This window comes from Synchiropus splendidus, chromosome 3, assembly GCF_027744825.2.
Source record: "Synchiropus splendidus isolate RoL2022-P1 chromosome 3, RoL_Sspl_1.0, whole genome shotgun sequence".
In the NCBI taxonomy this organism is placed as follows: Eukaryota; Metazoa; Chordata; class Actinopteri; order Syngnathiformes; family Callionymidae; genus Synchiropus; species Synchiropus splendidus.
Window position 1 is genome coordinate 16,434,592 of NC_071336.1, and position 13,832 is coordinate 16,448,423.

At 41.3% G+C, this 13,832-nt stretch overlaps 1 protein-coding gene across 1 annotated transcript in view; it reads left to right on the forward strand.

The window, feature by feature from the left end:
* adam19a (ADAM metallopeptidase domain 19a) overlaps positions 1-13,832 on the forward strand; it is a 141,628-nt gene that overhangs the window by 73,085 nt on the left and 54,711 nt on the right. The window contains exon 4 of the mRNA XM_053859841.1: positions 11,613-11,694. Within this exon, the coding sequence (XP_053715816.1) occupies positions 11,613-11,694 (82 nt within the window). The remainder of the gene's footprint in view (positions 1-11,612; positions 11,695-13,832) is intronic.

A 13,832-nucleotide genomic window follows, 5' to 3' on the forward strand; every position in this document is an offset into this window, starting at 1 on the left:
GCAGTAAGACATTAGCTGAGACAGAATCAGACAGAAACAGAGTGGCAGGGAAATATGTTATCTGTAACTTCGATCACAGTTTTGGGAAAGTGTTCTGGATTCTGGCTCGGGTTCATGAAAAATATTGAATGCAACCGCTTTTGCAAAGAGATTCCAGAGATTGATTCGGCCATGTCTCCGTCCCCCGCGTTTTTAACATCCATTGCACAGTACATTCTGGCTATATATGGGGTGAGCTTACACTAGAAACAGTTTTGTTCTGCTCATTAATAAGATTCTTGCTCTCAGTCACGTTATTGTTTGTCTTGTGGGTAGAATTTCACAGCTGACTGTAGAAACCCAAAAAAGGAGGGAGTTAAATTTGAAGGAAAAAGGTCTGAGACAAATCGCTGTATCACTGATGCCAGAGGTCCAACTGTAGAGCTGCAGCTGTAACCGGGCCAAATAATATGCTGTCTAATGGTTCAAACTAATGGATCAAGATTGTTTTAGGGTCGTAAAGAAAAATGTCTCTGCACATGAAGAAAGAGTGCCATCTCCATCCCTCTACCCTCCCTAAGGCCCAAACAAAGGGCGCAGCAGGAGAAAACAAACTGTCCTCTCCCCACAACTGTAATCTGCTGCACCAAAGTGCACCGTAAAATCCCGTCAGCCGCCATCATGGTGGCTTCAAGTGTTCTTAAATCTCAGCTGCACGAAAATGTCCTTCCAAATAAGGAAAGAGGAGCAAACGAGAATTGCAGAAGGGAGTCGTCATGATCTCATCTATTGTATAGTCAGTATCGAGTAACTAGAATGAGAAAATAAAATTTCGGTTGTGCATTATATGGGTCTTCCACTCCCCATGTGAAGCATTTCTCCTCACGGCTTCAAAACCGACTTGAAGAAAATACAGCTGTTCATTTTCACAAAATTGAAAAAATGTTTTATGACATATTGTTGTGAAATGTTTAAGTCTTATTTTAATTAATTATTTTAATTTAATTTATTTAAATGAAGCAGAGTGGAAACTCATTAGACAACTCTGTTGGACTTTATTGAAAAATGTTGAAGAGGTGCATGTATGTGCTGGGTTTCCGCCAGCTATAAAGTAGCGTGGGGCACTGCTACGGCTTAAATGAGATCTGCCACGGCATCATAAAAAAGATTGAATCTCACGTGAAATGCTCAAATGCATTAAAATGAAGTGGGTCATGGAGGTAGACATGAAAAATCCTGAAAGAATAATAAAGCCTGTTGCTCGCGGAACTCAAGTCGTGCATACTGGTTGGACATATGAAGAGATGGACTGCATCAGAAGAGCTCAGATTGGACGCAGATTTGATTCTCATGATGAAAAACTAGTGCTTTTACTTTCATCAATTCAGTAAATTCTTTATCAGTCCTCGGCTGTGTTCCACACCATTCCGTTTTTTTCATTTGTATTGCCAAACCCTGGGCAAAACCCTTACGTGGTTGGTATTCTCAATATTATAGATGTAAATTCATGTTTTAAATAAACATTCTTTCCACTCAACTACAGTAGAGAGGCGTGATTAAGTGCTGTTATGTTTTGAGCCGCCACAGTTACTGAGTTTGACAATTGAGTCACAGGAACACTGTCAAAATATCCTTGAACCTAAGAGCACTCCCAGTTTGTGTGAGTGAATTATTCTTTTGAATTTGTCTCACATCACAATGTCGGAAAAATATCTCTTGAGGTGTCACAACCATAGGAGGTTGGTTGAGCGACTGGCAGTTTTAACTCAACATTCCTGCCTCACTGAAACACCTCCAGGCACAAAATGAGTTTAAGGTTTTCCTCACATTGGTGTATGACTAAAGTAGAGAAGAGAAATTCACTAATATATTGGGCGAATACAGCATTGAATGTCTCAGAGATCAGGAGCCTTCACTGGTGTCCCTGAACTACAAATGCCAATCTGACTTTTGTTCTGTTCAGGTTAGTCACACAGCCGAGATCAGGAAACTTCAGCTGCTGCGTGTTGTTGAATTTGATGGCAATAAAGTGTGCTATTAAAAAGACAAAGAAAACATAAAAATACTCCTTTGATTTGGGATTAAGGTCTGGAAAAGTGTCCATTACCAGTGCAGAAGCTTTTATTTATGTTTGTGACTGGCAGTCTCACTGTACTTCTGGTCTGACGAATGACTTCCACTCTGGCTCATATATCCTGCACAATTACACTTCAGCAGACAGTTTCAAAAAACAATATCACACAATGGTGAGAAAACAAGTGCATGCTGTCGAGTACCAGATGTGCGACTCGCAGGCCACATCTGGCAGTTTTTACTCCTTTTGGATGCAGTCTGTTTCATCAGTTTGGCAAATGGAAAAAGTATTGTTGCTGCATCTGTCAGTGGCTTGGCAATTGTTCATCAGTCTTTGTTGAGTGAAAAATGCCATTATTTCTTTTATTGATTGAAGCAGCAGGTAATTCTGCTGTTGTTTCAATGCCTTGCTTCATATCGATCACAAAGGAGTGAAATAATGTTTTTAATTTACCTGAAATTAAACCTCATTTCCATCCATTGTCCCATCGTTTTCCGCTGAAATGAGGCTGGAGGGCGACTTGTTTGTCTCTCAGAAACCTCCTCCACATCTTGTGCATAGACATCCGCTCTCCAGCATGTCCAGGGTCGCCGGCATGAGACCTTTTTTTCTTGCTCCAAAAAATAAATATTTTGAAAATTGTTTCAATCCCTACATATCCTTTACACAATCACTACAGAAAATACACATTGTGCTGGTTGTGTTAGAATCCAAATGTTTTCTTAGCTGCATTAAATCAACATGAATGGCTCCACACACCTGGAATGCCCACTGTTTCGCTCACTGCACTGTACATTCTTGCCATTTTTTGTTGTCATTTTTTTCTGAAACAGTTTAACAAATCATGAGGCTGGCTCTCGGCTAGTTTCAAGTGATGGACATTGACTGTTTTGCCATTAAAGCAAGTTTCAGATGATTTTTTTTTTTGAATGAGTGAATTAGAATAGTATATTCCCATCCACTTTTTCAGTCCAAAGAACTTAACAGGCATTCACATATTAATTATTGCTTGAAATATCTTCCCACACAGGTTGCCAGCTGTCAGGCAGGAGATACAGACCATTAAAACTCTGTGGGAGCCAGTTTTATGGAAAAGCCATCAATGTTGAAATGCCCCCAAATATCTCAGGATGTCAGAAGAGAGTGTATTGCTTAAGTATGTTTGCAGAAGTTAAGTATTTGTACTCCTCAGTTGTTTCATCCAGAGTATATTGTACACACCGAACTTACAAGGACCATATTTTATTGGTGTAAAAATAATGACTTCCTGTGGTATGTTGCGTGAGTGAGGAGGAGCACAGACCGTGGAGTTGCGATGTTTGATAGATATGTAATCCAGCTGGACTTGTAATTATATAAAGCTGAGAAAATAAAAGATTCACTTCTACTCTCTGTCATAAAGTGCTGCTTCTGCCATGAGCACTTTTCTAGATTTAGTTCCGTGTCCTATCTGGGTCTCACTGACCTTCTTCTTCCTACGTTTGTTGACATTCAGAACCCAAACAAAACCACACAGAAAAATATTTTCCAAAGGTCAGGACTGTCATTCCTGGATGTTGCTCTTCATTTCCTGGCGTGGTGTTAGTGGGTCGCTGGGGCAATGATATTCAGACGTCTGTTGATTGGTTTCTTAGCCTTCGACCTGCCTGACGCGCTGTGACAGCAGACACTTTCTTTTATTATAACATCCTGCAGTTGTGGCGAACCATCAAGACGGCGGTCACTAACTACGTGTTGAAAGACATCAAGACAGACATACGGAAGATGCATCACATAATCCATGTTTTCTAACAGCTGTGAAAGGCACATTGCACTAGTTACAGCTGCCTTTTGTTACAGATTAACCAACTGCTTAACGTGTCATCGCTTCATCACCTGTCTGAGCTGAATAACTTCAGCAGCTAGGCCACCTAAGCTTTGTCTGATTTAAGGAACACCATAAATCCCATATCCTTTGAAGATAATGTTGCTGTATTGTTCCTCCTGCTACTTGGACTGTGTTTGTCACTTGTGGTCTAAGGTCACTATATCTTGATGTGACCTGATCAAACATTGCTAGTAATTGAGAAAATGTTTGCCTTTCCCCCAAACAGTCTGTTGAATGAGAACAGGTTGGGTCTCATGCTCTGTAATATGGAGTCAGACTCGCATCAGTGCTTTCTTTTGTTGCAAAGGTCTCCCTCGTGTTGCTGCGGTGTGTGGTCTCAAACAGTCAAACTCAACGTGTGCTCTGGTCTGGGCCACCGTTATACAGTACATGGTGTCAAAGAGTGGATTGGATCTGATTTTCAGAACAGTTTTTGGGTGACTTCTTTCAGTGGAGTTATAGAGGTCGCCATTTAAGGTAAAGTGGGGGTCTTTGCCGTGCTGTAATTACTGAATTGGCATGTGACAAAATAAACAGAAACCGTGAACAACTATTCCCAAATTCATGCAGGCTCACTCTACTTAATGAAGAACAGCGTAAAACAAGAACTTTCCAGCCACATTTAATGGTGAAAAGAAGTTGGTTTTGATCCCAGAAAATATGTTTTCTTGAGCAAAACATCATCTTTAATATGTGAAAATTCAAAAACCTCCAGCTGTAGCTGAATACAAAAAATGGGGTTGAATAAAGCAATAGGAACGATAATCTATGGCTACAATGCCCACCGTGATCCTGGTTGTCAGATGTGAATGTCTGCCTGAGATTTACATGTTTATCGGTGAACCGGAGCCCTGATGTGCAGTTTATCACCATGGATACTATCAAAGACACATTGTCCTTCTCCATCCCAGGAAATCCATTCCATCTGGAGCCGTAAAGAGGGCCCTTGTGCAAACCTGCAGATAAAGAAGCTGAATTTCTGTGCGTTTAGTTGTCAGGGACAATTGTTGTTGTTGTTCCTGAACCGAGATGCTGCTCAAGCTTCCCCAATCTTGACATTTTGTCTAAAGAGAAGGAGACAGACAAGGAAAGACTTCATTGTGTTGTGTCGTGAGGGCAGCAATCTAAATCAAGAGGCCCAAACATCCTCATCCGAAAATCTACTCTAACTCTACGACTGAGAGAGCATGTCCTGGGTGCGCCCTGGGGACTCCACCGTCTTGTGGACATCCACGAGGCATAAAGACAAGATGTCACCTGAAGAGGCCTCTGATAGCGTGAAGGGAGATGAAGCAGAACCTGATATGTCCCATGCTCTGGTCGATAAGACATGATTTTGGCAAACACAGCAAATACATTTGCCATTCTTTGATACACGTTGTCAATATAATCAAACCAAACTCTTTATTAAGATGTTCAATAATCTCTTTTGGAAAGCTTAATTATTCTGTGGAAGATACCTTTCTTGGCATGTCGTAACCAGGGTTTCCCTGTGGCTTTAGCAGCAGATGGGCTTCCTATGCTGAGATTTTGACCCCTTTTCCCAGCGTAGGAGGTGAAATCCCAGCACTTTCAAAAAGAAGTGAAGTGTGACTTGCAAGGTCAGCAGCGCTGGGCGCTGAGGAGGACCGTGAAAGATGTTCAATATGCTCTGTTGTCCATCCGTTCGCTGCCACCCCCTTAAGCTTTGACACATCTTCTCTGTCATAACTGTTCCCCCATTGGTGACACCCCCAGTACTGGTAAAAAAAAATCCTGGGAAGAACATTGATAACACAAGAAACCACAAGAAACCAATGGTGGGCTGTGCATTTTGCACCTAGCCCTTTAGTCAAGGGCATATATATATATATATATATATATATATATATATATATATATATATATATATATATATATATATATATATATATATATATATATATATAAAACAAACAGAATGCAGCCATTCAAGAAGTGATAGAGAAACAGGGCATGATAAGTGATAAGTAAACCTGTCTCCTCAGCAGCGGTCCGTCTGCTCATATGTTCCGCCAGCAACAGACTTCAGTCATTTTATGATGTTTCTTCCAGGATTTTTTTTCACGAATAACATGCGAAAACCAACATGTGCAAGACCACGTCTTTGATATTTCCTATTCGTTTTAATATGATCAAGTGAGATTTCATCATTAAAAAGAGATCAGTTTTCTGATGGCGTGGTGGCTCTCATGTTATCTGTGCAGCACCGCCAGGCTAGTCTATACGTGGCGGAAGCCCTGTTTTACACTCATTTGCAAAGTCTCAGTTTCGTATCAAGACGGCCACAATTTGCCGACAGCGGCACAACACATGTCAGAGACGAATCACACAGCTGTGCCAGTGCGTCCCGTCATTAACATGTTTGAAGTGGCAAACTTCCTCCGCCTGGTCATCTTGCCGGTGCGGCTCGGGATGCCGGGGAAATGCAGGCGATATGCGCTGGAATGTCTCCAAACATCTGTGGTTTCATTGCTGTGAAGCGACTCTGCCCATAAAAATCTGTATATGTTCCAAAAGCGGGAAAGAAATCGCGGTTAGTCCTGAAATGACGGAATGAATATCCAATCACAGGACGCGTGCAAGTCACGTTTAACGTGAGGCCAGCTAGACGGCCTCACTGTCCCCAACTCGTGATTTGATTGGCTATCACAACTATCCATCAACTATATGCGTCCGTTCCTTTGAGGGCACCTGCTGGCCCTCATGGTCCACCACTGCAACAAACGCCTCTTGAAGCACATACGTACATCCACTTTCTCATCTCGTGTTGAAATTCCTTTAACCTGGAACATTTTTTCAGTTTTTTTTAGTTTATTTACAAACTTTTTCAAAATAGACAAATCCATTGAAACGGTGAATAATTTAATTGAGGTATTGATCTGTAATGTGTTTCAAGATCAGTTGATATATGAACATTATTATGACTACGAGAAAACTACATTATAATATAGCAGAAAGTGAAGGAGAAGAAAGAAAAGTTGGATGCAAGCTCAGACCAAAGCACTGCGGACGTCACTCACTATGGAATTGAAGGAGTTAAGCTATAATATGAGACAAGACGTCATCAAATTTAAAGCTGAAATAAAGACCATGAAACCAAGCACATATAGCGGGGAAAGGAGGCGAAACATGATGTTCATAACACCATTAAAACATAAGAACAATGTGCGTGAAAAGAAGTGGATTTTGTGTGCTGCTTAAGGAGATCCATTCTCTGTAATTACATTGTCCTAAAGAGAAGCGAACAAATGTCTGTGTCTTGAATTTACTCTCGTACGGATGTGATACAAATCCAAATGCGCCCTACAAATCCAGTTCGCCCACGGAGTGCTGCGCGACCAAGATCAATAATGGTGAACTGCCTGCACTTGAGCTCACTACATGTGTAAATACCCAAAACAATAAAATGTATTTACTTGTTCAGTTTCACGCTGCCCTTATGAGCCCTGTACACAGGCCCAAATGTCTGTTTTACTATGAATGAAGTTTATGCCAAAGTGCTCATTTACATTGTGTGCTCTAAAAAGCAAGTTGTTGAGTAAATTACTGTGGAACAATCGTGACAGTTGAAACAGGGTAACATAACCACAAACAAAGGCTTGTGTTTAACAGTCTCTATCATGGTGTGTGCAGGCTTTGATGGTTGTCCAGGCTGTAGCGGTGACTGCTTGTAAACATTTCTACATCATGATCTTTGTCTCTGTCAAATAAAACGCTATAGATATGTTGCTGAGTGGCATGAATTATAACCACGAAGCGACTTCATATGAACAAAGAAGCTCTGGAGAACAACACCCAGTTGCTGTTGAACGTTATGTCGGCTCAGGTGCAGGGCTTGTCATGCTGTGTGAGCTGAGTGATAAATGAAATGGGAAGTTTAAATCAAGTAGAACAAGTTGTAAAAGAATTTATTATCCTGCTTACCAGACCACAGTGGAGCGCACGAGGCGGACATGTTTCTGCTGCTTCTATGATGTCTGTTTTCGTGCTGAAAGAGAAATACGACTTTGTTTTTCTTTGACACAGATTTAGCTGCTGCTTTGGAGCTCAAGATCAGACACCACCCCTCTGAACTCGTGGTTGACCAACCACTGACCCAAGTCTGTGACTCCATGGTATGCTTGAGCCTCCCTCATTGTATGCCTAATGAGGAGGCAGCGCAACTGCTGTGAGACGAAAGGTCAGGCTATAAAGAAGTTTGATCTCTGCAGAGGACCAGATAAACATTTCTGTCCAACTTTATATTTGCTCAACCTCCTCATTAGAGCATATAATGGTTGCTCACCAAAGACAGCCTCCATCTGCCTGAACAGAAAAACAGCCTATTTCTGTGCCTGATAACAGCAGTGTGGCATGACCTTGCTATGATGTGTGGTGTTGCCGGCGGGAACACAAATTAGAGGAAATTGTGGGTGTGTTTGAAACAGTAGTATGACGAGGCGGAGTATTTGCTCCACGTTGAAAGACACTTTTTAATGAGCATTTTGCTCATTCATCCACAAAGATCCTCCACAAAAAGAGTTGTTTTTTCTGTCTGTCTTCAAAATTACTTGAAAAGTTGTGGATGGATTTGGATGAAATTTTCAGGAGGGTGTGTAATGGGACAAGGAACAAATGACTGGATTTTGGGAGTGATCCGGATCATGTTTAGTTATCCACATCTCCATATTCCCAGGTGGTCTAGGCTTTAGGAGTCAGTGCCCTCACCACCGTGTTTGGTTCCCGGTCAGGGAATGAAGTTTGATTGTTAGTAGGTATTTTTACATCAATAATTGTATCCAATGGGGAGATATTTCTTGTGGAAAAAACAGATAAAGGAAAGGTAAATAAATGAACATAACACCTGCGTTTCAGGCGAACAAAGGAGATTGATTGTAGCTGCGATGAGCCTTCCCTCACAACGTTGTTGTAGTCTGAGAAAATTACCCTGCTGAAAAGGCACCCTGTCTTTCAGGCAGCACAATAAAACCCTTGGAAGGTTCAAACAGACAATGTTTTCTCGCTTTTAATTATTGAGACATCTAACCGAGTAGATGTGCTGTGTTCAGAGGTGCTGTTCCCACGTCAGCCAGGGAGAGGTTGAATTATTTAGCCAAATGCTTGTTGAAAGAAGAGCATTGCAGAGATGATCTTACCAGAGTCAAGAATCTGACGGTTCACTTCTCTGTTAAGTGAGTGACAAATGTTTCATTAGACTGGAAGAGTCTGAGCCGAGCAGCATTAATAGCGTTGGATTAATATTGCTAATGAGTACGGATGAGAATCCTTGCCCTGATCAAACAAGTTTCGCACCAAGTAAAGTGATGAAATGAATAGATGGGTTTGAGACGTGATTCCTCAGCTTTGCAAAAATGATTTAAATCACTGGTGAGAGTCTCTGATTGATTCTGGTTGAGTCAAAATTTAGGATTCACCATGGACTGAACAGAATAAATATGCTGATCATAAATCATAATCATAGATAAACGTTTATTTAATGTATTGTTGTATTGATATTGTGAGTTCTCGCGTGATTACAGTTGATGCCATATGTGTGTAATAATGTGTAGCATGAGTGGTGCAGATGGGTTCGGTCGTCTTGTTTACATTCATTTTCTCCGAGCCAAGTTCGCATGAGCCACACCCTCTGGACAAGGATGGTCAGGCATCAGTGACTAGCAGGTCTCAGACAGACAAACAGTGCTGTCATGTAATGCATAATGGGAAACCTTGGCGAACACTACAGTCATACAGACGTGTGAGAGTAGATTTGAAATGTACTCACACTGTCTCCAACAGAAGCATTTCGTCACAATCTCAAGTGCTGTAGATCCAGATATATATCTGATCACAATCACAGTTGTGCTCCTCCACAGTGAAGGCAACTTGCAATCTCTTTTCAAAGACTTGCTTAATGCTTAATTCTAAGCTATGAAATACATCATTTGTTTGCTAACTGGAGCAGGAACAAGACGAGTACAGAATGTGTTTTTGCCTAAAGAAAACATAACACCATCAGTGTAGACTTAATGTAGATGTCACCTTTGTTTTGGGTTGAGGCACCTTGACAGCTATGATTGAATTGAATATTTTTCCTTCTTCATCACGAGGTAGAACTGTGTATAATAACAGCCAAAACAAAGAACAAAGAGACCTTTCCTCATCTACGCATTCAAGATGGGTTGATAAACGATCATTTAAATGAGTGGCAAAGCCCCGTTATAAAGTGGCGCAGACAAACTGCTGTAGACGTGCTCCATCATGATGCCCCGTGATGAATAATACAACCAGACCAAATGGAGATTGAGCTCCTCCTGAGCTCCTTCCATTTACTGATTTCTGCCAGACCATTCAGAGCGTCGCCTCTCTCTTCGTTCATCCAAGTCTTGGAGCACCAACCCCGCAGCACTGATGACATTTGACATTCGACTGAAAATGTCAGCTTTCTCCTGGGCCAAGATAGATGCTCTAGTCACAAGGTATTCTTTCGTACGACGGCAAACAATAATGGCTTTGCTCTGTCGTTGTCTGCTCTTCGTCCTTCTTTGGGCAAAGCAGATCTGTGTGGAAGAAAAGAGAAAAGGATTGAGTTTGGACTGTTCCTGATAAGGATTCGAGGTCGTGATGAAATTTCATGCTTTGAAAATACATTCCAATCTTTTCATAGCCAATAAACAGCTTTATCAACTTGAAAGACATTGATCTCGCTAAGCCAACACTTCATTTTGGACATGTTTTGTTATCAAACTGCGCCATCTCAGATTGTCAGCAACTGAAGGAAGAAACGGCAAATTTGTTTTAAACTTTCTCAGAGTTTCAATCAGTGCACTGGTTTCCAATTTTTCCATTGCGAGTGTTCATTTTTCTTGTCTCAGGTGAGTCAAACTCGAGGGGAAACATTTCAATGTCAGAGGGCCGTTCTATCTTTCTAATTGATTCTAACTGATTTTTAGAGTCGGTTCTGTGGTTTGATTCAAAACACATGGATACACCTTCACTTCTGACTCACAACTGATTCCGGTCTTTCATCTTGAAACACATCCTCACTCATAACACATCCTCACTCATGACACTCAATTGACACAGGTGTGTGTGCTCAATGTGCTCTGTAACAGAGCACATCTCCCTAAAAGTTTGGAGTACGTTTCCATGATTGTGTTTATGTGTAAAACTGAGTACTTGACCTCTTTCCCTCCATCCTGCTGAAATCTCTCATAACAGACCAGTGATGACGTTATTCATCTTCATGAATTTACAAATCCATTCATTCTCTTCCACTTTGTATTTCATCCAAAGGCGTTTGGATGCATTTTTCCTCTGTTATTATGAACACTTGCTACTCTTTCATCAGAAAGATCTTGGATGCTTTAGCCTGGAATATCTGAGGAGTTGAGGATCGGTTGGCTTTGGATACTGTCAGCAATTCCTGGAAAGGGATAGAACCGTGCATCGCAGAGTGTCAACTGGGATCAGAGGGACAACAAGGAACAAGCTGTTTGCTTTGATTTCCCTTATCTGTAGTTTCTGTATAAAGCTAGAACTGACCAAGTGCTCCAAGAAAAGGATGTGTACAGTCGGTGTCGGTCCTGTGTCAGGCGTGTGAAGATTGACTGACCTGATCTGTGTGGATTTCAAATGTATCTGAGGCCTTTAAAAGGTGACTCTTGTTTAATGTCTCCTTTTCTCTTCAAGTGAACTTCTGGGAGCCGACTTCACGGAGAGCTACTACACAGATGACGGACAGCTGGTGACTGTGAGCGACCACAATTACACAGTAAGTTTGAGTCCTCTGGAGGGGAGAATATCATTAGCTCATGTCTTTCTGGCGTCTCTTATCTTTTTTTCTTCCCCTCAAACCATCACTATCAGACGATCAGGCCAAGGCAGCTCATGGTTCTCTGGCTGAACCTGACGCTAAATACGTTTGGTGTCGAACTTCTTGTTTAAAACAGCAGCTCTTTCATATTAAGCAACAAACAAACACAGTAGCGTTTAATGTTAATAAATGTGCAAAATCCCCTGGTGGACGAGATGCAGAAGCATTTTACATCTTTTTATTGAATCTTGTTGCTCTTGGTGTCTCGCTCCTGAAAGTGCTTCTAAATAGGCCGGTAAACATTTGCTGCAGAAGTGTCTGCTCTGTTAAACAAACAGATGAGTTCAATCTCCCAAATCTTCCAACTGAGGCGGCTTCAGACTTTCAAATTGAAAACATGTGGCCGTTGCAGCGAAAATGGAGAGCCACTGTTTGCCATGATCTGTTGAGAATATATGAGGAGGAAGTTGAGATGGGCGGGTCGTACAAATGCCAGACAGTGCTCCAGGAGACAGCTGCTCCAACTGTGCGCTGCACATTTGCAACACATGCTGAGACAGCACACAATGGAGCGCTTGTTATCTTCCTCAAGATGATACTTTCAGAGAATGTTTTGGTTTGGACCGTGTGTGAAGAACATGTTCCTCAAAATCAAAGCAAAAGAAGAACGAGCTCTTGTTTTCACTAGAGCTCAGCTAATAAGAAGTAAGCCAGGCCTTCCCTTCTCACTCTGACACTAGTTGATCATTCTGATAGTTGTTTTGGACATTTGATCGGCTTCGTCTCTGTACTGTTTGTTTTTCATAGTTTTTTATTAGACAAAATGTTGTGTAGAACAAATGTACCTCAAGCATTCTTGACCAGCACTTCACCGAAGCTCCTCAGCACAATTGTACTAATACTGCAATGCATTCGCACAAGTACATTACTAGTGAAGTGCAGATTTGATGGTCGTTTATTTTGTGATTTTTGGCCCATTTTATTCCAAACTCACACCCAGGAAGAACTCTTTACATGTTTATAAAGTCACATGTGAGAGGGGAAGATTCCACTGGATCCATCTTTGGGTGTAAAATTCAATTCTATCCTGGCTGACGGGAGTCAGAGCAGTTCGATGTTCAGGCGGAAAACCTGACTTAACCCTGAGGATATGACAAATCCAATTCTGCTATCGATTGAAAATCAGATGCACCACCTACTCAAGGTTCATTTTTGAAGACTGTCCATTGCAGAGGTTTTTCTCTATTCCCACAAAGTAATATTTTATTATTGATTCTCTGTCCATATGTGTTTGGGATGTAGTTTATAGTTTTTCTATTTTAGATTGGAATACATGTTAATCTGTGTGAGACTGAACAGTGTCTGTCTCACAGATTAAACCACTGGTTCGCCCACCGTGCAGCTCCAGACACTCAAAGAAGACAATTTTATATAGTCTGAAGAGACCAAACAAGCAATCTAACTGCCACTCATGCTGTAGTTGCTGTGACGTGTTTCAGCAGAATCATGTGCCAGGTGAACTCCAGCCGACTCATTGAGAGATGGTTTCCGCTATGTTAGCCAGTGAAGCTCACCCAAATGTGTAATTTTCCATGTGAATACAGCAGGTTCTGTGAGACAAGATGAGGTTGAACTTGCTTCGTGCAATCCCTCAAAAATGTTGAGGCCAATCTCAAAACAATGTAATACAAATGATGGAGCAAAAATGAAGAGATAGTCACATTATTTTTAGGGCTGCAATGATGACAAATATAAGCTGTTTATTTTTTTTTTAATAAAGATGGTATTTATATTCATAGATGATGAGTAAAAAAGACCAAACAGGCATTTCTACGGAAAATCACATTACTTTTTGTGATGCTGCAGAGAGCCATGAAACCAAGTTTCATGTTTATTTGGAAGAGCAGCCGTGTTCTGTTGTCGAAGATCGGCGCTTTCAGCAGCTAATAGGGCACCTGGACCCCATTCCCTGGACATGAAGTCGATGAATAGAGGAGTGGCCGGTCAGGTTATTAGGTTAGGTTAGAGTGAGGCAATATTCCAGTATGTAACAAGTAATGAGTGAAGCTTACATTGAGTCTTTGATCTCTTCATTG